The sequence below is a fragment of the Xiphias gladius genome, chromosome 9, assembly GCF_016859285.1.
Source record: "Xiphias gladius isolate SHS-SW01 ecotype Sanya breed wild chromosome 9, ASM1685928v1, whole genome shotgun sequence".
Classification (NCBI taxonomy): domain Eukaryota; kingdom Metazoa; phylum Chordata; class Actinopteri; order Istiophoriformes; family Xiphiidae; genus Xiphias; species Xiphias gladius.
Window position 1 is genome coordinate 10,461,172 of NC_053408.1, and position 27,092 is coordinate 10,488,263.

The following is a 27,092-nucleotide window of genomic DNA, read 5'->3' on the forward strand; positions in this document are numbered from 1 at the left end:
GAACGATTAAGGAGCTTAAAACAGAGCCACAATGTGCACAGTTTGATCCAGCCTTTGGTGCATCGCTCTTTCTCCCAATGTTTGCGGTCTATGTTTATCATATATGACAAAGAAGAGCAGCAAATACTCACATTTGAAAAACTTAAACCAGATAATATTACATGTGTTTTTCTTTGCTTGAAAAATGAAATGATTAATTAATAATTATAATTATAATTGACATAATACACAAAACATACTATATCACAAGTCACTACGTGTCAGGTTGAGGAGGGAGGGCTGACTTGTTCGGAAAGACCATGGGAGGACAGGAGGAGGATAAATGGAGGACGGAGACGTGCAGGACCTACTGCGACAATGAGGACGAAACAGAAGCGACGAGTGTGCATCCTTCTACCCAACAAGCAGCATCTGGACTGTACTGTGAGGGTGAGTGGCTCTGTGACTTTCAGCGTCCTTTTATTGATTTGTTTTATCGTCTTTAATCCTAAAAAAATTTTTTTTTTTTTTTTACATAACCCAGATTTACTTTTCCACTTAAAGGCCTCTCTTCTATGCCAGAGTCAGGACATGGGCCACTGCCACTTGATCAAATTGGGTTTTTGAAAACTGGTGCTGTTAACCTTACCTGGCTGTATAGGTCAGGGCTGTGCCTACATTTAATTGTTCTGATGCCAAAACTGAAATATTGAAGGTTCATTAACAAAATGTTGTAGAGGAAATCCTTCTAAACAGTATTTTGACCATAATAGGACGGTAAAATTCAATTCAATATGCAAAACGGAATAAAGAAATGATTAAATATGCAATGAAAATTAATGAATTGCTGATTTTATAGTATGGATCTGTGATCAAAGAGGGATCTCTATCATATCCGCACTGGACCAAGTAACCATCTGATACCTAAGAATTAGTAAAATGTTGTTATCACAAAGCTAAAATACTGTATCGGTGTGAAACCAAAGCTCCCAGGACTCTGAATAGGCCACGTAGCTCTTTTGCACTTCTTATTCTTATTGTGTGTGTTTTTTCAGGTGAAAGCCAGAGGCCATGAGGTGTTGAACAGTGTGTTGAAGCAGCTTGGCGTCAGTGACCTCCTAGTCTTCAGCCTGGCTGTTCTCCGAGGTCAGTGAGTGTCTATGTGGGAGTTCAAGTCCAAATGTTTTCACTTCATTTCTTGTGGAACGCTGAAACTTAGGGAGGCTGCTCGAGATGAATGAGCTTACTGTAACAAAACAAAAAAAGCCCGTGGAATTAAATTAGAGTAATTATTGCTAATTGGTTCAATAAACTGTGCCCAAAATCACTGCTGGACTTGATGTCACCCTGTTTGATCTACTTTTCTCAGCGTATGAATTTTTTTCCTCAGATAATGAATATCTCTTCCTTGATTTGGACCAAAAGCTGAGCAAGTACTTTGGCAAAAGATGGAACAGAGTCTCAGCAACAGTGAGTTATTTTGTCCTAAGGTTTTTATCATCTTACAGGTTAACGAAAATCAGGTCTTTGTTACATTATTTAGTTTTTTTGCTTTCCTTATATTAACTGGACTGTCTAGAGGTATTAGCAGAAAACAAATTCTTAAAATGAGCAACATTTCTCTTAGACACTGTTGAAATATTTATTCTACATTTTCAGGTCCCATTCATCGTATTTTTGAGGGTGCAGTATTATGTAGAGAATGGGCAGCTAATATTGTAAGTTGGTCTCCCGTCAGCATATTTTTCTGAAAAATATTGATCTGTCTGCACAAATGCCAATGTACAATTATTGTGTCTTAACATCTTTTTTTTTTTGTCAGCTTCTGCCACATTATGAAGCGATCATTGAAATAAAATGACAGCTCTCAAACGTCCATGGAACAAACATGACCTTTGTGATTTGATCTCCTCTCTGGTTGTTTCAGGGGCAGCAAGGTACGGCAGCTCTACTACGCTGAGCTGAGGCAGAAGGTGCTGCGCTCACAGAGCCGCCATCAGGAAGCTTTGTTCTTCCAGCTGGCAGCTTCTGCCCTTCAAGCAGAAGTCGGAGATCTGGAGCAGAGAGAGGGGAATGAAGAAGAGGGGAGAAAACACAGACGTTACTTTCTTCCCGAAGATTACTTCCCTTCCTGGGTAAAAAAATAAAAAAATAAAGTGTCACCATTTGGACTTTACCTTGGAAATATTGATAACTTTATGTGCCCGTACTCAACGTGCTTGTGTCCTCAGCTGATAAAGCGTCGTGGGCGAGAGTACCTGCTCCTGCACTGCCCCGTGTTGCACGGTGAGCTGAGAGGTGTGTCACGCAGCCAAGCTATCCTGCAGTTTATTAAAGAGGCCAGCAGCCTGCAGGACGGACCGGTCACCTTCTACAGGATGAGACAGGTCAGACTGCACCGAGTCACACTCGGTGCTTCAATTCTTTTAAATCTTTTTTCTGATGATCGGCAAGGGAAAAGGACTGAACACCGCCTGTTCGGCCACATCGTGGCTGATCCAGAGTCTTCATTTCATCGCATATTTAAACAGTCAAACATACTCTCCGCCGCAGCATCTGTTATATGAACTCGTGCTTTGTATTTTAAACTCTGCTTCCTTCATCTGTTCTTTTATGTGCAGGAGAAAAAAGAGCTGAAAAGTTCAATCCTTCTTGGTGTGGCAGTGAAAGGAGTCCATATTTATCAGGTGGGGTCCTCCTCAGTGACAAATAACTTTAATTAAATGTAGGAAATTATTTTTTACATATGCACATTAATTCATGAAGGGTTTGTAGATGTAAATCTCTCCGGAACTTTCTTGATCAAGTTACTCCTGAGTTGGCTTGTATTATAAATGTGAACTGATTTGATTTTTCTCAAGGGGGTGGAAGGGAAACTGTGTCTATTGTACGATTTTTCCTGGACCGATATTGACCGCTTCACTTTCCGGGTTGGTCCTACGAACACCATACACACCTAAGCAAACTTACTGTATACTCACATAAACTTGCATATTGCCACCCATACAACACCAACTCCTCCTCTACCTCTCTTTTTCAATCCATCCCTTTCTCTTGCTCTCCAGGGCAGCAGGTTTGAAATCGCTGCAGTGGGCTCTCTGTGCCTGCCTAAGCTGGTGCATTACACTCATTCAGCCTTCCACTCCAAACACGTCCTGAAGCACCTCAGTGACAGTCACCGGCGCCACATCGACACCAGAGATGCAGTCAACTACATCCGACAGCTGGAAGACATGCAGCGTCAGCGGGCTCATTCTACTCTGCTTTAAGGCCCCAGGGCTTTCTTTTTGTAGTACACGTACATGAGGCAACAGCTTCCATATTCAGGGCCAAGGGGTTGCAATATAAATTACTGCAATCTCAACATAATCCATTATCTTGTCACTATTTCAGACTCATCACAAATTGGACTTGGTCTCAATTGGTTCCTTTAAGGTTGGATCCTTTTTTGTCATTTCAGTCAGAGCGTCTGGTACCATCAGCCAATCAAGGTCTAATATTGTGACTAATGTTTCACTTAGTTAAACTCTATCCTTGGAAAAACCCTGTGAAGAATATTATTCTGAGGCCAAGCCAAAGCAGCTTTGAAAACAAGCATTAAAACGGAATAATGTGGGACCTTTAAGCCTGTTTCTCACACAATCTCTTTTTCTGTTACTTGGTCTGTATCTGCAGCCAGTGGGGTCTACAAAGAGGCCTACATCTGTGACACTGCGCGCTTAAGACAGAGACTTCAAAGCAGCAGCCTCACATCCTCCATGTCCGGCTGCAGTGTTGCTGCGGGAACCAGCACAGCCTGGTCCAAAGAGGAGGAGGAGGAGGAGGAGGAGGAGGAGGAGGAGGAAAAGGAAGATGAAAGCTCTGTCACAGGTCAGCTGAGAGGAAAAAATATGTTCCAGAAAGATGCAGCTCATGCTCAGATAAGTTCATCAGCTGCGTCCCATCTTATATATTCTATTCCACAATGAATTATATTAAAGATAAATGCAACAACATACAGTAGACAGAACAGTTGGGGCTGCTGAATTGGTCCATTCATTTTTCTAAAACAGCCTTGCCACGTTGACACACTTTCTGCTCGTGTTGTCTGTGTTTATGTTTACCGTGGCAGGGTTTGAGTTGTGCATTGATGACCCAGAGGAGGTTTTTGTTGACAACCCGGCTGAGGTGTCCTGGCTAGCTGAGCTGGTCCACGGTGTGTCTGTCGATGGACCCCTAGTGTTACCCTCTTGTTGGGCAGGTTAGTCGATTAAAAATTCAGAGACATATCTGAAATAATCTCAATCATGTGTTATTAACTTTATGTCCTCTTTGCTGATCAGCTGTCACCATGGAAATGAAACAGGTGAGCGAACTGCAGGCCTCTCTGACTCATCATTCCCAGCACAGTCCAGCATCAGAGGTTTCAGTGTTTTCTCTGATCTCTTCCAGGTTCTGAGGAGGAGAGCTGATGAAGGGGTTTCTGTGGACTAATGTACAGCCAGAGGCAAGGGGGACTTATTACACGTTCTGCGGCTCAGGACAAGACCCCTAAGATTACTGCCCTGACGCACACATTGCTTTTCAGATCAGTAATCATAGCCGTGACCAATTCTGTACCTAATGTATAAATCATGCTAATAATTACTGTATAGTTTCAGTGCAACATTAGCTCTAATAAATTCCTTTAACATCCTGTGTGTAAGTGTTAATTAAAAAGAAAATGAAAAATAGCACATATTTTTAAAGTTTTAATAGTTTTCTGCTTCCTTGATGTTTAGATTATATTTGTGTTTTGTTTGAAATCTAATTCAAAGACGGAAATTATGGGATTCTTTTACTAAATTTAACTTACGTGTATGAAATTCACCGAATAATATACAGTGGTTCAGCTTTACTATGTAGATTGGTTTACTCTTATCCTCAATATTGTTTGTGAGAAAAATTAAATAGTATGCTGTCAAAACAAAGGGGAATCAGAATCAATATGAAACACAATGAACAAGATCTGGTGTAATAAATACAATTCCAGCTTCTTTCTTGTCTTTCGTTATCAGCAAATAGCTGCTAGATACCGTACAAGGTTCATCACAAATGTGATTGGAAATTATACAAATTATATAAATGAAGAATAAATATGAATCTAATACCATTAATGTTAAAAACGTTTTTTTCTTTTGGAAGTTTATTCTTGACTTTACTCAGTAATATATGAAGTCATAAGTGGGGCTTGAGTTGTTAATATTGTCAGATTACAATTTATTTTTGTTTAGCTGTTCTGTAGGTTTTTTCTTTTACTTTATTGAAAACAATCATCAACATTACATTTTTAAAATAAATGAATATATATAGATAAAGATGTACAGTAGTTTCAGCCAAAACATGTATAGATTTTTCTCATCCGTCCATTCTATGTACTTGGGGTTCACCAATATTTATACATAGTTGCACATTCATCTCGATTGTTGTTGTTTTTTCAAAATAAATTACTACTTTTTAGCCCGACCTTGTGGCCAGTTCAGATTGAAATTATTGTCTTTTGAGGTTTTTTGTTTATTTACGTATTTGTTTGTTTTTGTCTGCTCACTTTTTTGTTTTTTGTCTTTTGATTTTATCAGTGGTGTGAAACCATAGACTGTATATAAAGATCTTATATCTTCTATATAACTTGATATAATAATATAAATGATCGATAGTAATAATTATATATAATAAAAATAATATATCTATATCTATCTCAAATAGCTTTATAAACAGTTTATGTATTTAACAGATTTCACAACGTCATCGTTTAGTCAACCAATCAGGGACAGGCTGCAACCCAAACACGGAAGCAGCTCAAACAGCTGCGAGAGCAAAAGTTGAGGCGCTTCCTTTGACGCATAAATGCGTCCTAAACGTTATTACATATTTAAAAAGTTAAAACAGCCGAAACACTAAGTCAAAACGTTTTCTGTAGATGGCTTTCGCGCGGTTTCCTGTTGCTGTGGCCCTGTGTTTTGCTGTCTTATCGGTTGCCGTCGCCATCGTTGGACAGAAACAGGGTAAGTGGATTAAATATGATGAAGCTGAGCGTGTGAAACGATGGGAAATGCCGCTGTGACAGTGTCCTGGAGGAGCAGCAGCGAACAGTTGTCCGTCTTGACTGTAGAAAAAAAAAACAGGTAAGTGACGTGCCATGGACTAACAGCGCCCCCACCTGGCTCCTTTTCCTGCTTTTTTTTTTTGTTCGTTGTGTAACTCCACAGCGATGCCGCCTCCTCTGCCCGCTGCCCTCGGTATCTGCTCCCTCGCCGGGATGGCACTGGTTTGGAGGGACATTGGCTCGAAGATGAAGGGTGAAAACCGGACGTTAAGCGGTCTGCTCAGCCAGTATCTGGCGGTGAAGGCCGTGGGCTGGCTGGGCAGGCGGCAGAGGAAGAAACTTGAAGCCGACACGCTCAACGTGAGGCAAGCCCAGGAGGAGACTCTGCTGAGGCGCCTGCGTAAAAACGCAAACACATGTTATGGAAGACAGTTTGACTTCTGCTCAATAAAAGGTAAACAGAAAAATGAGATTGTGTCAATGAAAAATTCCTGATGTGTGGGATTTTTTGTAATTTAGGCCTGGTGCAGTATAACGACCTGCTTGGGGTTGTAAAAGTAGCTGTCACACAGATTTGTCCTCTGACTTGCTGTGATGTAATGATGCCTCCACCTCCACTCCCCAAGAGGGGTTTCAATACACTTCATAATTTCTCTAAATATTAATCTAACAGTGGATTCCATTATCAGTCAATCAAATAATCCCTGGTTATTTTCTTGATCTTTAAGTCTATAAAATGTGAAAAAATGGAAAATGCTTGTCATAAATCCTCTCAGCTCAAGGTGATGTTTTCAGATTGCTTATTTTATTCCATCTCAGTCCAACAGACGTTTATTTACTTTGATATATGACAAGCAATGTGTCAAATTATCACATTTCAGAAGCAGGAGCCAGAGAATATTTACCATTTTCGATTAAAATTGACTAAAAAGATTAACGAATGGTAGCCGATAAATTTTCTGTAGATCGTCTAATCGATTAATCGACTAACTGTTGCAGCTCTATACAATTTATATTTATTTAGCTGTTAAATTATTGGCTATTTTCTTTCAATTTAATCACCTAGAATTCTTTTCTTCTTTTTTTGAAGATCAATTGATGATTATTAGGTTTATGCATTTCAGAAAATGGTGAATAATGTCTGTGACAATTTTGTCTTCAAATTGCTTGATTTGTCCAAAAACAAGCAAACGAAACCCAAATCCCAAACATATCCAGTCTACTCTCATGAAATGCTGATTCTTCAAATGTTTCAAATTCACAAAACAATTTTAAATCCTGCTTGTAAAAATGTGCATAAAGATGTATGTATGTGTGGCAATCTAATTACAACTCAAAGGTACGCGCATCCTTTTCATTAGCGAAAATTAGATTACGAAATGATGAAATGCAGAAATCAAAATGATCTCCAAACAAACTTTACTTGAGTTAACCTGGTTGTTTCACAGTTACACTGGTGTTGTTTCAGACAGTGATAGTTTCAGGGCGCGTCACCCCATCACCACATACGAGCACTACCGAGAGCTCATCAGACGGATCGCTGCAGGGGAGGAGAAAGTGATCATTGCTGAGAAGCCGCTGATCCTGGCCATGACCTCCGGGACGTCAGGAGCCAGCGCCATGCTGCTCAGCACCAAAGACACCAACACTGAGTTCTTCCTGCAGGTGAAGCCCCTGCTTGATGATGATGATGATGATGATGATGATGATGATGATGATGATGATGAGTTGGCCCGGTTGCAGCCTGTGTTGTGCTATTGTGCATATAAAAGTATGATAAGAACGAAATTCATTTGTTTGTTTCCACCAGGGAGTGACTGTGTGTTTGGATGCCATGCGGCAGGCATATCCTGCAACCGACAGCCTCCAGCGCACGACTAAGTTCTTCTACACACCTACTTTTCGCCAGTCTGACGCCGGCATTCCCATCGGACCAAACTCCTCCACACCAGCCTCCTCCCGCCACATGCTGAACCTCTACACCACCCCGGCACCCGCCTTTGAGGTACAATAAACTTATCGATTAGTATGGGTTTCACCTAGTGAATAATTTCCAGCTAAACTGTACCGTCCCCTGTCCTTTAAGGTTCCCAGTGAGAAGGACACCCTCTATCTGCACCTCCTGTTTGCTCTGAAAGATCCCAGTGTGGGAACACTGGAGTCCAACTTTGCCTCCACGGTCTTCTATGCTTTCAGTGCCCTACAGGTAAAGCATGGTTCACTTTATGGTTTATTAACGGTTGCATGTCATGTCATGCGTGTCTTTTTGTATCATGCTATTCTCTACTTGATTAGATTAAGAAACACAGGAAATATGGAAAACATTACACAAATTTGTGTGTGTGTGTATATGTATATATATATAAAAATATAATGATGTGTGTGTATGTATGTGTGTGTGTGTGTGTGTGTGTGTGTGTGTGTGTGTGTGTAGATATAAATATAAATACATAAGGTTCCCACTGACAGCTTTGTTGATTTGTTTGATGAACTAAGGATTTCTCTGTCATGTAGGATCGTTGGCAGGAACTTGTGGAAGACATTGAACGAGGGAGGGTCAGCAGTGCTCTGGCTCTGGAGCCCAAAGTGAGGGCCGGGCTTGAAGCTCTGATGAAGCCGGACCCAGAAAGAGCCGCTCAGCTCCGGGCCCACTTCCAGGAGGGCTTCAGGGCGATCGCCAAGCGGCTGTGGCCGCACCTCCACCTGGTGCTGGCAGTGGACTCAGGCTCCAATCAGATCTACGGGGAAATGTTGAGGGAGAATTACTGCCAGGGAGTGCCTTTCTACTCACCCTTTTATGCTGCTACTGAAGGTAAGAGCCAGTATGTTTCCACGGACACCACTGTGGGAACAGCTGCTCTAAATCACAAAGTGATCAGTCAGTTTTGATGGTAGAGTGGCCAGAGAATTAATTGTTTGAAAGAACAGGTGGAGGGTGCGTGTCCTACTGTCCTATGAAACCCACCCCTTAGGTCCCCTTATCTGTGGTCTTATAAGCATATTGAGCATTGAGTATACATTAAACAGAATGACAGTAGGTAAATATCAAGAATGGAGTGCTTGGCCCACAGCAGGACTCCTTAGTTAGGGTGTATGTCAATAGCATTCATAGAGCTAAACGCAGATAAAAGTACGTAAGGAAAAAAGACTGATCAGATGAAACCGAAAATTCATTGATTTCCAGTTGTGGTAGTTTTAGTCATTTACCACATAAAGAACATTTGCTGGCTACAGATTCACAAATGCACAAAAGAGTCGTTCGCTTTTCTTCATTGTTTGCTAAACAAGCATTTAAAGATGCCACTTTTAGTTCTGATGACTTGTGGTGGCCGTTTTTGTAATATTTGACAGTTTATCAGTTAAATTATAAATTGTTTAATCAAAAATAAAATGTCAACATCATCAGTTTTGACCCCAAAAGAGGGTTAAATTAAGGGTTAAGCATGAATGATTAATGGCACGAATTTTAAGGTTTTTTTATTTTTTATTGTCGTTTTATTTTTTTTATTTCTGTATTTAGAAAGTCATCTGTCAGCTTTAACTGAATGTATGGGCCCCTGCAGGTCTAATAGGGGTGAACCTGTGGCCTCAGGAGCCAAACAGACGCTATCTGCTGTGTCCTCGCTCCATGTTCTGCGAGTTCCTGCCAGAGAGCAGCCTGGAGGAGGAGGCGCCTCGCACTCTGCTGATGGAGGAGGTGAGGGAGGGACAGAACTATGAGCTCGTCATCACAAACGCTTCAGGACTCTTCAGGTATGAAAAGTGCTTTTCATTTAGTTAAGTATCTGTCAAATTGTTAAAATATACATGACTGCAACTACATGACTGGTGTAGCGAAACATCTGTCAATAGGCCTGTATCTTAATGAAAATTAAAGTGTCATCGTGCTCACTTGCAGAGTTTTAAAGTCTCAGGCAAACATTTTCTCTCATTATTTGTGGCTTCCATGGTCAGATGGTTTGTTCAGTCTGATTTAAAGGTTAATTGTCAATTTAGTGCCCTTCAGTCAAATTTAAGGCTACATAACATGCGAGTGAAATGATGTCCCATATTTGCCTTGTGTCATTGCTATTGTGATGTGCTTTCACTTGACTGCACTCATAACAGAATGATAAAGCTAATATCAAGATCTGATATGTGATTAGAATTTAACATCAACACTAACTAATGAACATTGTTGGAGATGTGTTGCACAAGTGAAACCGGTATTTGCTGTTTTACAGATACCGCATTGGAGACATTGTGAAAGTGGTTGGTTTCCATAATCAGTGCCCCATTGTTGAGTTTCAGTACAGGTACAGTATGACACAGTGTACACATAAATGCACGTGTATCATCTCATTCTTTGTGTAATGTATTTTTCTGGTAGTTATGTTGCTAGCCCAAGTAAATCTTGAAGCAAAATATCATCTCCCTGCTTCTGTCTGCTGTCAGGCGGGGTCAGATGTTGAACGTTCGAGGGGAGAAGGTGTCTGAAGCGTTGTTCCTTGATGCTCTGAAGAAAGCTGTTGCTCAGTGGCCAGGAGCTCAACTGGTCGACTACTGCTGCGCTGAGAGCGGCATCCTGGGTGAGATGTCTCGACATCTGTGCGTGTTCAAACTTCCGAGCGGTTAGTCGGGCTCGGCTTGCGCTATAATGAATCTTACTTAACTGTGGTGTTGCAGGAGACTCAATAGGCGGCTCAGATCCTCATTACCAGGTGTTTGTGGAGCTGAAAGGTGTGAGGAACCTCACAGAGGAGCAACGATACAAGGCAAGACGATCCTAGAAAGCCGCAGAAAAACGCAGCATGTTTGCACTTTAGCACGAAATCGCTCTTTATTGTCTTTCTCTGAATGCTGTCTTCTCGCCGTCCTTTCAGCTGGACATGTGCCTCCAGCAGGACTCGGCTGTCTACAAGTCTTTCCGTATCAAAGGCAGCATCGGACCAATGAGGGTGCAGCTGGTGGCGGAGGGTGCGTTCAAAGACCTTCGTAAGCAGATGATGGCGTTCTCAAACACCTCGCCGAACACCTTCAAAATGCACCGAGTCCTGCGCAGGAAAGAATACGCTGATTTCTTATTGGGAAAAACGGTTTCCTGAAACCTCCTGTTGTGGGGACAGGGATAAAGCTTGTGACTCTGACTGTGGTGAGGGCTGAGTGACTGAGTGACTTGTCTAGTTTTTTTGATAAACTTTTCATGAGGGAGTTGATGAATTGTGCCTTTGGCAGCCGTTAAAGACAAAAACGCATCATTGATTTTTAGCAATTAAAAATGTTCATTTGACTGATTTAATTTTCTCAACCATATTTATAACTTTATTAAAGCGAACTGTTCAACTGTTACTGTAGTTTTGTTTAATGATATGTTTCAGGAACTCGTCTGGCTTCAATGACATTCACAGTTAAACCATATGCAATGTATGTATTTTTCCAAAGATTCTTATGGATGGAAAAACTGCTACATAAATTTATCTAACCAGGTTTTCATTTTGTTGCCTTGAATCAGGTGATATTCTTGAGGAAAAAGTGTTTTAGTTTGGTATTTTGATGGTTTTTAGGGCAGCTGGAGAAAAAGCAGAACATTGGAAAACTGTCCGCTGATCTTGCATAAGCTTGTAAAACATTTACATTGCTCAATATTTTTTAAGTATTACCTTTTCAATAGATACCATCTGATGTTAGTGAATGTTTTGGCATCACCATATTACCATTGTCCCATAAGTGCAGTCACGTGGAAAATTTAAGAAACATCTGGCAAGATTTTCATTTAAGAATAAACCCCTTGCAATGCAAGGAAAAGAGAAGAATGATCCTAAATCCTCTTACGTAGAAACTTTCTACAAGTAAAATTCTGGTGTACGTCCTGGTCTATTTATAAATGGTAAATGAAAACCTAAAAGTGAAATACTGAAAGAGATTTCACGTCATCAGAGGCAGGCCTATGACATCGGGACTCACTATCATTACCTGTTTTGTCAATGAAAAAATCAAATGAAAGGTGAAAAAAATGAAAAAAGGTAATTATGGGACATCATTTCACCCACATGTAACCATGTTATTAACCTTTAAATCAGACTGAACAACCCTGGTAAAAGATTGCATGCAATTTTCAGTCTATTTAAATAGCGTTATATAATTTCTTGGTGCTGAAAATCAGTTTGTTTGTTTTTTTTTGTTTTTTTTACAATGAATCATTACATTTGTCTCCAGAACTGTTACCTCATTCTAATAAGCTCTCCATTTTCGATTACCTTTATCCAGATAATGTAAATTTGCCAGGTTTCTTTCAGAACCTCCTGCAGTGAGCTGCTAGTCTCTGCCCACTTTGAGCCCAGAGGATCGTTCAGATTAGAAGTTCTGGTTCTTCTTGTTGACTGGCAGAAAACAGACTATGTGCTTGCTGGCGTGGGTTTACTTTTCACCATCTGACCAACTACTGTACTTGTTTTTTACAGATGATACCAGTGCTAGTGACTTAGTCATCAACCGCTAGAGGGGGCTAGTCCTATTTGTAAGGCATGTACAGTAGCTCTCATTTCTGCTGTCTACTTCAGACGGCCAGATTCACTACTTATTTGTCTCATTATCCCCTTTCTCTGAGCTGGATTCATGATCATGTCTCTGGTAGCGCTTTGAGCTGAAGCCTGTCACTGTAAGTCAACCAAACATAAAGCTGGAGGCAATTAAGAGTCTGAACAACAGTTTACTTACGAGGCGAGGCAGAATCATGGACATTTTTATACACAGTGATATTCAGATTAAAGATAGTATGGACTTAAATATTTACTAACTTCAGTAATATTATATTTAATGAGATTTTATCCTGACTACGCTTCTAGTCAATCATTTATCATGTAGTCAAAGATGAAAAAATTTGCAGCGAAGCACTGAGCAAGCCCCTTTCTGAAGGTCTGTTGCTCTCATGTGCTGTTACATGGCATGCCTCTCTCCTGCAAGTCTCTCCGTTCACAAAGTGGGCTAATATTTTTAGCAACGTCCCATTTCAGCACAGATTTGACACTGCTATCGCTTCCTTTTCGGCTTCGTAGTGCGATCAGACCGAAGTAGCAGTGGAGCATCAAAAGCTACATTTACCCCATCAAAGCCCAGGCCAAATGGCCTTTTCATGAGATGGTGACGCGAAGGAACAGAGGCGGAGATGTTGTTTTCCTCTCTGGAGGTTTTCAACACTTTTTGACTGTAGTTACCTGAGGAAGCGAAAGTCACTTATCTTCCTCACGTTCTCGTGCACTTCAGAGGTTTCAGGCTTATTGCTGACTTTCGTCATTTCACCTCCCTGTCCTAGTTCCCTTGTGCAAAACACCAGTGCCAATCGAATTACTCTCCATGTACCGAAGCTCAAAAACAGACATCTATGAGCTTTGAAGAACTGAAACTACAAAAATGATGATACTGAACTGCTGTTGACTCTCCTCGCCATCATAACAGGTGAACCTAGTAAATGTGTGGATTGCGTCAGATGAAGGATAATGTTCAAATTATTCTAAAAACAAAAACCTTTTCAACCCAAACGAATTAACCTAAAAATGCACGTGCAAATTTTTTAAAAAAGCGCCTTATTTTCTCAGGGTGAGACAAAATCTCACTTTGAAAATGTTAAGTTTCAACAAAACATGGGTAATATGTTATTTTTCTGTTTACATTCTTTTGTGAATGAATTTATTCCAACTTAGTGTGCTAGAGTTTCCCAGAATTGACCAGTTCAAGCTATGTGAGTAACCATGGTGAACTGAATGGGCATGAAGAGAAACTACTTATTGATGATGACACTCTGTTTTAGTCATTTTATTCTGATACAGAAATCAAGTATGTTTCCAGTCATTCGATGCATGCTTTGACGTTTTTTTATCAATTCATTACCGATTGTCGTCTTTTTTTCTAGTTGGTGTCTAGTGAGATGGCGTGCGTCTTCCTCTGTCTGTCGTCCTCACATGCCTCGAGGATTTGCACACACACATGAACACGCAGGGCTTCTATGCACATCCGCTCAGTCGGTCACAAGTTAAGTCAATGTAAACAGCTTGGATTTGAGAATGACGGGCCTGATTTCTCAATGGGTTTGCTGAGGGACGGAGGATTTGTTCAACTGGGAGAATGCGTGCTGCATGTTGAGTGAACGATGCCGGGTATGAAGCTCATCTGTTTCACAGTGCAAATTAGGATTAGGGCTGTGGATTTTCATTCAAGCTCGAAATGGTAAGTAAGAGTTCTTTTTGCAAATATTAATAAACAGTTGATTCATTTTGTGGTTCAAATTTGAATTCACCCTTTTTAATTCGAGTGATATCCCTCAAGTCTCACCTCCAGCAGAAACTTAGACAAGCTAAGGACTATGGGAAATGTAGTTTGGATAATATTTCACCCGGCCGTCTGTGCGTCACTCTGTCGTATTAGACTGTGGAGTGGTTAGTGAGCATGTTTAATGGATTAGCCTCTTTATTAGAGACAAGCAGAGATGGATGGACTACAAGAAGAAAAGACAATGAGAAGCCATTAAAAATAAATAGCAGTGAAGGGCTGCCAGGGCCTGAATAGGATCCGAGAGGTGGATCAATAGTCTGTTACAGTCTGCAAGACAGTCTTTTACTTTCACTGGACCCCCCCCCCCTTTTTTTTTTCTCCAAATGTAGATTACCTGTGCTGCTTGCTGGATGGATTCATTACTCTACGCATTTTAATCACCTTTTGTCCTGAGAATTTTCTTAATGATGAGTTGGCAAAGTGACGTCTTCCCTACACAGAGTCACGGTTTATCTGAATCAGCAGCTGCACGTGTTGTTATTTGTGTTTGCATTTCTGTTCAATTTTATCCACTTATTAATAGATCTTAAATTCATGCTGCCCGTACAGTACAAAACAAGGGTAGAGATCGTTCACCACTTCTTCGACGTGGTTATTCTTATCTGAGAGATCTGCAGTTGCTGCCAGGACTGTCAATCAAGATCAAGTCCAAACTGATGTTTCACCCTAAAGACTAAAAAAAATTCCGTTGTTGGTTTGAGCAAACGCTCACACAGCTGCTGAATCAGTGAAACTTTTTCTAGATTAACAACGTCCCCTGCAAGAAACTTGCTTACTTCAATTTTTTTCTTTTTCTATTTCTATTTCTATTACTGGCATAGAAAGACTCAGAGTTTTCCAGTTTCGAACCCATTATGTCACAGGTAGGCTATTTCATATGTTCCTAAGTTATTTGAATCACGAAAACACCTCTAAGAATACTCCTGACTGTCATGATAATTTAAATATGGAGATTAGGGTTCTTAAAGGTTAAAAAAAAAAAAAAAAAGCTTTGAAATGATATATTGTTGTTGCAGGATCTATTCAAGGGTTTTTTTTTCTAGCTGCTGGGTAAATCTATACAACCTCAACTTTCACAAGCTCCACATAAATCACAGTGACCATTCTGCTTCACACTTCAGTAAAACTTCGACCTTTACTCTTGCTGAAAACCTGTAATTGCCGACTTTAAAACGAACAGAATTGTCTCAGTCTTCGGCCCATTTCCTAAACCCTCCTGCCAATCGCTGCGTACATTTTCACGTGGGCAAATGATGTCAATACATTGCATCTAAACCTGTGCTGGACTCCTGTCATTTAACATATGGACCATACTTTCAAAGCAGCTCCCCAAAAATGGTCCAATTATCAGGTTTCTTAATGTAGTTTGCAATAGCTAATATTTCATGACGGTTAAATTTATTACATTAATGGTTGGCTCATCTTTCCTTGATGACCGTAAAATCTAATGATATTACTGTTGACAAAATTCATTAAAAAAAAACAACAAATGTTTTAAGACAAACAATTGTTCCTGTTAAGCCTCGTTCCTAGCTAGAGGTATTTCCCTTATCTACTAAGCTGTGCTGTTTGCTTGAGTCAAAGTGAGCTAAGATGCAACATTACTTTGGTGTGTTCAGCATCAAGTCCTCATGAAAAACATCTCCAGGCTTATCCTTATAATCCGCTCTTAGCGGCTTTTACCCCCCGAGCCTTAATTCTCTCATGAGGATGCTGTAGAGGCTGGGAGGGCAACGGTGACTAGCTCCTTCCAGAAGAGACAAGTTTGAAACAGCTATATTCTAGGAATGGGATTTAAGGGCTTCGGCCCTTATGGCTCATGTAGCTCCTTCACTTAGAAAAGTAGATATATACGAAAAAATAAATGTGAAAACACCCCCCCCACACACTTTCACAATTTCCCTTGAGTCTGACCCCCATGACAGAACAGCATAATAGCACATAGTCCAACTGAATACAATAGGCTGCATTGACCGACATGCAGGTAATCCATCTTTCCTTGATTTGCAGACATGCACACAAAAGCCATGTGCTGATAGTAGCACTATGGGGTGTAATGGTGCTGTCACCTGCTCCGAAAACATCCTCCCTCCCTCCTCTCTCCTTCCTCCACCTCCTCCTTCTCGCTCTCAACCCCCCCCCCCCCTCTCTCTCTGTAGCCCCACCACAGATGAAAACAGGTCCCCACAGAGGATGCTAGCATCTCATTGGCTGTGATATCAGTGGATTGGATGGGAGCAGGAGCAAGAGCGAGAGAGTGAGAGTGAGAGGGAGACAGGAGTGAGGAGGGGAGAAAGCTCAAGAAGATGCAAACTACTCTGCCACAGCATCCTGACAGAGCACTGAGCTGGGGGATGGAGGAGGTGTAGACACATGCTCTGTCCTTTTTTTTTTTTTTTTTTTTGTCTTGCAGATTCCTGGTCCCCTTTTAGATGGAAAACACAGTGGACTTAAGGGGCAACTTCCTCTACATTGTTGCTGGAATGAGCTCTCTGGCTGAAAGGTGCAGATAAGCAACAGCTGGGCTGACTGAACTGAAGCTCTCTGGCTCTGTCAGCGTCACCTGGACATGATCCCTCCTTTCTGACTGAGCAGCTGCTACTCTTAAGTTCTACGTATCTACGCTGCCCACACCCGAACCTCTTCATTGGTGGAGTGAGCTATTTTGGTCTCCCCCAGGCTGCACTATTGTCTTTGGGAGAGGCATCGCCTGGTGAATGGTGGCTGCTTTTACTGTAAATGTGTGTCCCCACGACCAGCACTGGACTGTCAGCCTCAAAGTCTCCCGCACCTGCTGAGAGCCCCTGGAAGCCACCTGCTCTGATTCTGGGATGGTGTGACCTCAAGCCAGCTGTTGGCCGTCCCACATCTGGGTCAAGATGCCAGTGATGAAGGGCCTCCTGGCCCCCCAGAACACCTTTCTGGACACCATCGCGACACGCTTCGATGGCACCCGTAAGTACAATGGAAACATTCAAACTCCTTACTGTTATTCTTTCAAAATAAGAGAGAATTGTGGCATCCTGTGGCCCAGTGGTTAAAGGTGCTGACCATGTAATTGCTGTGTCCCTGGTTCGAGTCTGGCTTGGGACATTTGTTAAATGACATCTCCCCTTTCTCTCTCCCCTCAAATAACAACAAAATAATTAAAGATCTTTTGGCAGTTAAAGGATGCTTGTGATTACAGGAAATAAGAAATACTGGCTGGTTGCAACATGCTTGTTTTTTTCTCTGTGAGAGAACCATGGTCAGAAACAAATTGATTTCCTTTCATAACCTGCTTGAACTTGAATATGAGCAAGATACATCTGTTCTCAGGTCAGTCTCTGATTCTCTGAATCTGAACCAGAAACACCCCAACACTGCCTGGCCAAAACAAAACCTCTGCTGCTGGTTGCACTGCGATGCAGAGAAAAGTTTGTCTGCACTTTTACAGTAAAGACGCGAGCAGAAAATTGACCTTCAGAAGCTATGTTGTCTTTTCTCATTTGATTGACACGGTTAGCTCCGAACTAGCCGCTGCAGCCATTAGGCAGCACTGCCATTTCTGCTTGGCTTGTGTCGCTTGTTTTTTACCTTGTGCCACCTCAGGGGAGGTTGTGGCTCGTTGTAAACAAATGCCGTGGGGACATCTGTGTTTGTTCGCTTGTCGATTCAGCCTGTCCTCCCTCAGCCAGTCGCAGCGGCCTGAATGAACGGCTGTCTTGCAGTTATTCTCCAAGCTGGGTCTCGGTAGATTTGAAACAAACACAGTGAAACGTGTGACATTACGGTGTAATTGATGTGTAGGGTATGCAATTATGGCTTTGACTTGTGAGTCAGGCATCCTAATGAGGTGTTGGACGAACTCTCAAGAGCTTAAAGCACTCTGATATGTTGCTCATCGGGAATTTTCCTCATATTTGAACAGTGGCTGTTGTTTAAAAATCGCATTTGGAGGTTTGTGGGAGGAGAATATACACACATTGAATCTAGAGATGATGTGAGTAGCGCAGAGTTCAGCTGGAGGACCAGGGGTCATGCCCCGATGTTGCATCTGCCCCGCTGAGGAGTCCTTGAGCTAAACATGGACTCCCTGCCCAACTCCAGAGGGCTGCTCTCTGGTTGAACCTCCTCTCTGACCTCAATGCGTAAGGAAGCAAGAGGCAAAGAAAAACTTCCCTTTTGGACTCTTTCTTTTCTAATGTGTAACACCATTTTTTATAGAGACTAATAGCAATACTTATACATCAGTGCCTTTAAATTCGGAAAGAAAAAACATCCCTGATCTGTGATTTTCTCCTCCGTTGTTATGTTTATTCATTATTGATAGTAATGTTTTCAAACATTTAGTGTTTTAGAGTGCTCTAGTGTCAGAGGACTCTTCCTCTTCCACATGTTGTGGTATTTCAGTCCTGCAGCACTACTGTAGCTCTGGATAGGACAGCTGAGCCCACATCCACCATTCTGCCACAATTTTACACTGCTAGCCACCGTAAAACCGTGGCTCCTAGAGGAGTGGAAGCGTGCCCGTGGCTCAAAATAGCTTCCTTCCGGTTTCCGGGGCAACAGGGTCTCGCCACTTGACATGGAGGATGCTTGAACACTTTGGTTTTTGAGAAAAAGATGGTTGGCTAAAGAGAAAACACTTGAGCTTGCTTTCCAATCAAGCACTTTTAGGAGGCAGCTGGTCTCTTGTTGCAGAAAGGCGCATCTTAAAACGGCAGTGGCATTGTGGGTCGTGCAGCTGCAGTTCCTTTTGAGTATCACCTCAAACTGCCTTCAACCTGCTGCAGTTAAAGGAGGAACTTCCATTTTTTGTCTAAAAACTATTTGGCTCTCTCTCTCTCTATATATATATATATATATATATACCTAAAACTTTGAAATAATACAGTATTTGTTGAAGTCCCCCTTCACTCAAAAATGTTACTTCACTCAGCTGTTGGACCTTCTCTGTGCAGAATCATATCCGAGCAGAGTTTGACACTGGAAGGCTGTTTTCACATTGATCCGCTAAAGAGGGAAAGTTTCTCTGTGCTCACGCTCCTGTATACAACTTACACAAATGTAACTGAACTTTTTTTCTGTAAAAACAGTGTCAGACAAACATGTCAGTCAGTCTGTCAGTCTTAAAAAGTGTCTGGAGGGGATCTGTAAATGCTGGGATGGATTTAAAGTGTTACCGACTAGGCATACAGAATGAGATTCTGCCTAGCTAGTTGTGAAAATAGATTTTCCTCCCAGGTATGATTTTGCACATTTTAAAAGACAAACTCCTCACAAGAAAACGTAAACAGTCATTCATTTTGAGAAGCTGATAATTACAGTTTTTTGAAAGGCTCAATACTGAATATAGGCTTTGAGTCAAACCACTAATTAATAATTAATTATAGCTGAATATAAAGACATCATGTAAATTATGCATTTCTCATACCAAATTCCCTTACACATCATAATAAAATGTACATGTACTTACATAGAAAAACAAACTTTTTTTTTCAGCCTTAAAATAGTCTAAAAAATGATGCCTATTTTTAGTAACTGCATGATATGGAATATAGACTCAACAAAATGCTTTTAAATCAGCAAAACAAAAGAAAGCACAAGTGCTGACTTAGCAGCACGCAGTCAATCATTGTCCAAAATTCCCATCCGATGTGTCGATCCAACATGGCCCTCACCTTGTCTGCTATTTAAAATAAGTGCAATTTACAGCAGATACTTATTTATGTAAGCATCATTATCTCATTACATTTTTTTGCCAGCATGCCCATATAACTACTCAGACTGTTTCCACTATAGAAGACAAGCCCACACTCTGCCTTTGTGCAAGCAGAACAATGTGTACACTCTGCAGCGACAAATAATGGAGCATTTTGGTTTTAAAAGCATTACATCTGTCTCCCAGACATTATCCATTGTGCAGCTTCATATTCCACATTTTCATGCCATCAGGGGGTTTCTGAGTAATTTCTCCAGTCTGTGGCTCTGAGTAAGAGGTATACCCACAAATATTGATTTGACTGTGCTAGACCATAGGAATACCATTTACAAACCCTGCGGCAATTTTAAATTATTTTTAATTGAACAGTTCCTGGATTAAGGAAATCACTTGTCTGTAGCATACAGAGTCCTAACAGTATAAGCAAAATGTTAGAACAGGTTAAGTCAGTAACCTTTGGCACTGCTCAGCACATTAATTGGCTGCTAGCAATGTCAATGTTCCTGTTCCCCAAAGGAAATGTGTGTGTGTGTGTGTGTGTGTGTATTTGCATGCATGGGCTCAGGGTTTTGTTTTTGTCGTGTGCTTGTATGTACAGTATGCTGATTTTACATATGTGACAATCGTCTATTGATCCCTGAAGGGAAATTCTCAGAGGTCAAAGGTCAGGGTCAGGTTATAGAACAGCACTTCTGGAGCTGTGTTTTGCTCCAGGGCACATCAGCAGGGCAGATGTTTGTTGTCACGCAGGCTAAAACCCAGGCGTTCCAGTTTCCTACTTCAACTACCACCGCTGCGCTATGCGTGTCCGGTGTGTGTGTTACAGCATACACGCCTGTCCTTTAAACCCGTCCCCACCTCCCCCAGCTCCTTTACACGACCTCGCTGGCGGCATTTTCACATTGATGGCAGCACTCGCTCTGTGGGGCCATGTAACCACAGGGCAGCTGCAGGCAGAGATAAGAACCGGGTTTATTTTCCCCCTAAACACTTTTCTGTGAAAAAGCAACCAAGGAACCAAAGGGGAGACAGGGAGGACTGTCAGATTGAACCTTGTGGAGCTCATTGTTACCCAGCTGATGAATGGGTCTTAATAGGCAGCTGCAAAGGCCAGAACACTGCAGACACAAGCCAGTGGATAGCTGAAGCTATTGTGTGCCTTCATCCTTTGCTGCTTCCTTTGAAGCTCCTGGTATTTAGTTTTACAGGTGCTAAGTCTGATCCAGTCATTGATTTGTCATCGTCAAAGTCTTTCATTGATACTAAGATCATCCAGTAATCGCAGGATTGGTGGTTTTGATCCGTGACTCCCCCTAAATGTATGATTTTTTTTTTTAGCAAGACAGTGAAATCTAAATCTGCTCCTGACGTGCAGGTCTGCACCATACATAGCAGCTCCGCCTCCATCGGTGTGTGAATGTAGGTGTGAGTGGGTGTTAGGCTTTGTAAAGCACTTTGCACTGTTCCCTGGATAAAGGCGCTACATAACTGAAGTCCTTTTACCATTTACAGGTTTCACATCAAAACAGCACAGATACTTTTGTCAAACAAGCTCTAAATGATCCCTTTTCTGGTCCAGGTGTTGTCTATGTTTTTCATTTAAAAGTCTAAAAAATGCTCTAGTTAATCACTGATATCAAATTAAACAAGTGACTGATGATTTGCACTGACTCTCCTCATGCCTCTTTACCAGACCTCTCCCCCTGCAAGTCCACTTCTCACCCATCTGCTCCAATAGATAATTACACGCTACTGTATGGTAATTAGCTGCTGATGCAGAGGCCAAGCCTCATGAGCCTCTTCAGTCCTTTATACACTGAGGAATTTGTGCAACATGGACATGATGCAGGCTGCTTGTTGCTAGCACTAGCATGTAGCAATAACATGTCAGATTACAGTTGTAGCGAGTCAGCACAGATGTGTAATTAAGGAAGCTGTAACAGCAGAGCGGCCACTCGAAGCAATATCCCAGGGAGGATTAAAGCCTAAGTATTGAGGCATTGTCACAATCACACAATCACACACACACACACAGAAACACACACACACACACACACACACACACACACACACACACACACACACACACACACACAGAAACTGTTTATCAAGTGGGGTTCATTTGGGCACTTGATTGCTTGTTTACAGTTACCAGAGAAGAAATAACTATGCAGTTGTAGAAGGTGAAGTGAATGAATTGGAAGACTCGAGAGATTTTTTTTTCAGTCCCAGTTAAGACTGGGTTCCAGGATATAAAATGATCCACTCTGAAACAAAAAATGCACCAATATCTTAAATGAATAGTTTGAAATTTTTTGAAAATACAGTTAATCGCTTTTTTACCAAGAGTGAGATGAGTTAGATGAGAAGACCGAATACTGTACAGATTCTAATGTCTACAGTAAATATTGAGCTGGAGCCAGCAGACAGTTAGCTTTGATAAAGGAAAACATCCAGTCTGGCTCTGTCCAAATGAGACAAACCCCCCCCTATCAGTACCTCTAACACCCACTTATTAACATGTTATTTCTTGTTTGTACAATCCGTGAAAAACAAAGTATAAAAATGCCAATTAGCTGTTTTATTGGGATCTCTAGACAGACCCAGGATAGCTTTTCCCCCCGGTTCCAGTCTTTATGCTATGCTAAGCTAAGATAAACAGCTGCTGGCTCCAGCTTCATATTTAGTGTACAGACATGACAGGGGTATCAATCTTCTCATCTAATCTCAGCAAGAAAGCGAATAAAAGTATTTCCCAATAAGTTCCTTTATATGCACTTTACTCAAACTAAAAACTGGCTGGCACGTGATTTAAGTCATCTGGAGAAAACCTTGGTGTTTCAAACATCCCAGCTTGAATGAAATTCTCTGGATAATGCAGATAGCTTCGATGACTAATCTAATCCACAGTGTGAAAAAGTTTGCATAGCTCCAAACTTGGCATAAAATTTTTTTCCGTCATGGCTCCTCGGTTTAAATACATTCTTACATAGTGATTTATGACTACACCTGCCCTTGACCTGTTTGAAGGACCGATTTAGGGATGCTTCGTAGAGATGTACCATTCTTAGGTAAACATTACATAAACCAGAGATGAATGCAGTTGCACTCCAACACTTGCTGGCACACTGAGTTCGGGTGTCAGGAATTTATAGAACATGAAAAAGAGGCCATGTTTTTTTTTTTTTTTTTTGAACAGGATAGGCGATCACATCTTGTTCAGCCATTATTTCTAGGGCGATTTATTTAGATGTGAAAAGATGGAACAAGACTTCCAGAGGACTTTGTCTTTAAAGTTGTGACTTTATATACAAAAAAAGCTTGTATGGGATAAAAAGCAACACTTATCGGTCTGTCTCTATGAAACCCACATTCGAAGACCTGCAGGAGACTATAGAACAGAGATACTTGAGTTTCCATGTAATGAAATCTGGGGTACAGGAAGAGGAGCAAGACATAGCATAGGCGAAACAAAAACCTCCTCTGCCTGTTGATGGATCCAACTAATGCCTGTCTCTTTCTATAATTCCACAGTGACAATTTAGTCACTGCTCGCTGCACACCGAAGAAAGGTTGTCACCACTCAGAAAAGACATCCCCTATGGACTGCTTTCCGCTCAGTCTGGCCAATTAAAGGGCTAGATTGTGGAAACTGCAGTCGCAGCTGCTTAATACTCCTCCTTCTCAGGCTCGCTCTCCGTGGGATCGGAGGGATCAGACCGATGTGTCTGTCCGTGTGTTGCCTCTCTGCTTGGCATCCAGAAAAATCTGTAGTCTGATGTTTTCAGTCAAGCAGCAGAATGAAGTTAAGGTTGATAGCTCAGTACTGAGTTTCAAAAATAATTAGCAAATATATATGCAAGGATATTTCCTGAAGTATACTCCTAATCCAATAGATAAGTGGGGGTGGGGGTTTAATCCACCTTTTATGCAGTGATTCCCAATTGAGGGTACGTGAACCCCATGAGGTACTTCTGCAGTAAGTATAGGGTATGTGGAAAGATTGTGGAGTGGATCAGCTAATTTGAAAATAGAGAAATTATGATTTGATATTCACATGTTTTTGTTTAAGAGGAAAATGAATACCCAAATAAAAATCACTCTGATGATCTTTATCACATCGATTGTCAATAAGCTGAATGCACCACAGTGTGTGTTGTTGTGATTGAGTGTGCATACAAACTAGTAAAAAAGTGATGGATAAATGTCCTGCTTCTGCCACTACAAGTGTTATTAGTATGAATACAAAATTGAGCAAAAAAACAGAAACAAAAAAAGACCAAGGCTAAATATCAGCCATTCCAGGATCACTGACTTGTATGAGTTCACTTGTGCAGGCAAATATCCACCCCAGCCACTGTGGTGAAATACTCTTCCACAACCATAAAGTCAGAGCGGTATGATGGACGGGTACCTTTGAGCCCATTTGTTAGGGTTGTGGGAGTATGTCAGACAAAAAATGGTTTGGAACCACTGGGATCCATAAAAAACAGGTTAGTATAATGTAATCCAAAGTAAAAAAAAAAAAAAAACATTAGGGATTTGTTGAGAGGTGTTGGTTCAGCTATCTGGTAATTTTTCCATCTGCAGCCTGTTATTTCGTCTGTACAGGTCATTGTGTTTTGCTTTTACTGAGTATGCTAAAGAGTACGCTGTGAAATTCTAAAGAGAAGAATGAACAGGCACATGTGTTGTATTTCAAAGTTCCGTCCACCGGTAAATCTGCCAGACAAAGCCAAATTGTTTGTCTCACGAAGTACCCACACTGCAGCAAGAGCCTGCTTTAGCTCATCAATGTCAAATGCGTTTAGCAACCGAGTGGAAATGGGACGTCGAACCACAGTACACCTATCACCGAGGTTAATACATATAGGTATGCAGAACAAATGTACAGTCTGTGAGTGCTGCAGCCTGAAGTTACCGGGAAAGAGGTCCCAGAAGTGAGTTCTGGTGCTGTGTGTTTTATGTCCTGCAGACATAACTAAACGAGATACAGCAAGAAAACAGCTCAGGCTACGGGCCTGCTGCTGGAGAGCTGTCTGTGGTGCTGAAAGCATGGAAAGAAACAAAGAAGAGGCAAAGCAGAGATGTTTTGGTGCTGAATGAGCAGCACGAGTGTACAGCAAACATCCACATCAGACTTTATGATCTATTTGATGCAAAAACCTGCACACCAGACTTAATTCCTCCACTTTAATTTGATATTTAGGCGTATGGCTCGTATGGATCTTTGTCAGGTCATGGAGGTATATAGAATTTTTCTATCCACAGCTTTACAAGCACGGTATAATATCAGTACCTTGAGATAAACATGCGATGTACAGGTCAAGGAACATCAGAGGAGGTGACGCTGACAATATTCCAGCGTTTTATTGGATTTTGGAATTAGGTGCAATCCATCATGGAGCCTGAATAAAGATTGGATATAAAGCCATTTTCATAAACTAGAGTCACTTAATGTTACCTTCAGATTTCCTTCACATGCCAGTTGGGTTGGGTGGACAAGGCATCATTTAACTAGTGATGCTTAAGTGGTATTAATGATTAGGAAAATGTAATATACCCATTTGACGTAGAATCTATAAAGGAAAAAATAAAATGTTCTCACAAGAAAGTGGTAGAAGTTTTTAGGTGTGGAGTTAATTTCCTGTGTCTTGTTTCCTCAATCACATTATTTCTCAAGAGAAAATGGAGTCTGGCTTAAATTCAGTATCCCCTTATATCTTTTGCCTCTTCTTGTTCCTTCAAATTCACATTTATATTTATATTCTTGTGGCTCTTTCCCACTTTCACTGCACTCCTCTATTATCCAATCAGTTTCCAAATTCCGGGGTCAAGTCTTTTATGGTTTCACATCATCCAATCAAATAAGCCCAGAGTTCAGTGGGAATCAATCACTAACCTCTGTGACCCTTTTTACAGCCCAGTCAGCTGTTTTTATATCTCACCATCTGCAGCCCAAGACGCCAATTCCCTTATGCGTCCCCAACAGTCGTTCTGACAACCAAAGCAACATACCTCAGTTCAGAAATCTGATGATGACGGCCTGGGGAAATTAATTTAGCCTGAAATTGAGTCCACACCAAAGTCTGATTCATGTTTACTTTGAATTTGTCAACCCGCAAAGCTTTGACATAAGTTCAAAGAGCTAAACAGACTTTGATTGCACGAGGGACAAACTACGTACCAGACTTCAGACTTAAACATGATGCACCCGGCTGTTCTCTCCATATTCCCCTCACAGACAGTAATTTCCTGCTGGGTAACGCCCAGGGCCACCGCGGCTACCCAATTGTCTACTGCTCAGACGGCTTCTGTGAATTGACGGGCTTCACAAGAACCGAGGTTATGCAGAAGAACTGCAGCTGCCGCTTCCTGTATGGGGCCGACACCAGCGAGCACGTGGCCCAGCAGATGGAGAAGGCACTGGAGGGCCGAGAGGAGTACCAGGCCGAGGTCCACTTCTACAAGAAGAACGGTGGGTGCATGGCAAAGAGGAAAGGGTGGTGAAAAAGAAAAGTGTTTATTGATAACCTCTAGATCTCAGTATGTAGATTTATTAATTCAAAATTCAATTTTATGGAGCAATTAACATTCCTGTCATCTTTGTTCACTTGATCAAACTCTTTTATAACTGGGAAAATGAAAAGACTTTCTTTTTTTTTTTTTTAATCCAAGATCCTGTTCTGGTTTGATCAAGCTCTGATCATCTGTTCAGTTTTTGAAGCGACATTTATGTTGTGAGATTTTTTCGTTCTCAACATCATGAAATGCACATTTATTTTTTAGATGAGAGCTGAACATTTTGGCTGAATTAAGAAACTCCACAGCGTTGCAGAATTTTAAACACAGCAGTTCAGCAATGCACTGCATGCTCTTTTGTAGAGTTTGTCCTCTTCAGTGCTCGTTATTATTAGAACAAAAACATCAGATTGAATTTAAAAAAAAAAAAAATCAGGAGTCAATTCATCTTAATGATTCAACACAGGTTCAAAATGTGCCACACGGAGTAAATGTGTAGTGGAAAAACAACCTTCG

The 27,092-nt window shown here is 41.2% G+C and overlaps 3 protein-coding genes across 3 annotated transcripts in view; all 3 read left to right on the top strand.

The window, feature by feature from the left end:
- Nucleotides 1-357: 357 nt before the first annotated feature.
- On the top strand, nucleotides 358-5,442 carry LOC120794680 (FERM domain-containing protein 6-like). The gene is made up of 13 exons (XM_040135933.1): nucleotides 358-429; nucleotides 1,035-1,125; nucleotides 1,370-1,449; nucleotides 1,639-1,697; nucleotides 1,907-2,114; nucleotides 2,211-2,366; nucleotides 2,601-2,666; nucleotides 2,841-2,909; nucleotides 3,045-3,219; nucleotides 3,655-3,802; nucleotides 4,032-4,219; nucleotides 4,302-4,324; nucleotides 4,411-5,442. The coding sequence occupies exons 1-13, from the start codon at nucleotides 358-360 to the stop codon at nucleotides 4,450-4,452; spliced, it is 1,377 nt and encodes a 458-aa protein (XP_039991867.1). The 3' UTR covers nucleotides 4,453-5,442.
- Nucleotides 5,443-5,767: 325 nt separating this feature from the next.
- Nucleotides 5,768-11,370, top strand: ghdc (GH3 domain containing). The gene is made up of 11 exons (XM_040136177.1): nucleotides 5,768-6,002; nucleotides 6,207-6,497; nucleotides 7,512-7,708; nucleotides 7,854-8,048; nucleotides 8,130-8,249; nucleotides 8,558-8,855; nucleotides 9,607-9,796; nucleotides 10,267-10,338; nucleotides 10,478-10,611; nucleotides 10,709-10,797; nucleotides 10,906-11,370. The coding sequence occupies exons 1-11, from the start codon at nucleotides 5,918-5,920 to the stop codon at nucleotides 11,125-11,127; spliced, it is 1,893 nt and encodes a 630-aa protein (XP_039992111.1). The 5' UTR covers nucleotides 5,768-5,917; the 3' UTR covers nucleotides 11,128-11,370.
- Nucleotides 11,371-17,229: 5,859 nt separating this feature from the next.
- Nucleotides 17,230-27,092, top strand: part of kcnh4b (potassium voltage-gated channel, subfamily H (eag-related), member 4b) — a 37,650-nt gene continuing 27,787 nt past the window's right edge. The window contains exons 1-2 of the mRNA XM_040135293.1: nucleotides 17,230-17,305; nucleotides 26,299-26,532. Of these exons, the coding sequence (XP_039991227.1) occupies nucleotides 17,230-17,305; nucleotides 26,299-26,532 (310 nt within the window). The remainder of the gene's footprint in view (nucleotides 17,306-26,298; nucleotides 26,533-27,092) is intronic.

Excerpts from the sequence above, each read along its gene's own strand:
- LOC120794680 (XM_040135933.1), top strand. The coding sequence starts at position 358 with ATGAGGACGAAACAGAAGCGACGAGTGTGCATCCTTCTACCCAACAAG. Across the intron at positions 2,667-2,840 it reads AAGGAGTCCATATTTATCAG|GGGGTGGAAGGGAAACTGTG; the intron begins GTGGGGTCCTCC and ends ATTTTTCTCAAG. Across the intron at positions 2,910-3,044 it reads TTGACCGCTTCACTTTCCGG|GGCAGCAGGTTTGAAATCGC; the intron begins GTTGGTCCTACG and ends CTTGCTCTCCAG.
- ghdc (XM_040136177.1), top strand. The coding sequence starts at position 5,918 with ATGGCTTTCGCGCGGTTTCCTGTTGCTGTGGCCCTGTGTTTTGCTGTC. Across the intron at positions 7,709-7,853 it reads ACACTGAGTTCTTCCTGCAG|GGAGTGACTGTGTGTTTGGA; the intron begins GTGAAGCCCCTG and ends TGTTTCCACCAG. Across the intron at positions 8,250-8,557 it reads ATGCTTTCAGTGCCCTACAG|GATCGTTGGCAGGAACTTGT; the intron begins GTAAAGCATGGT and ends TCTGTCATGTAG.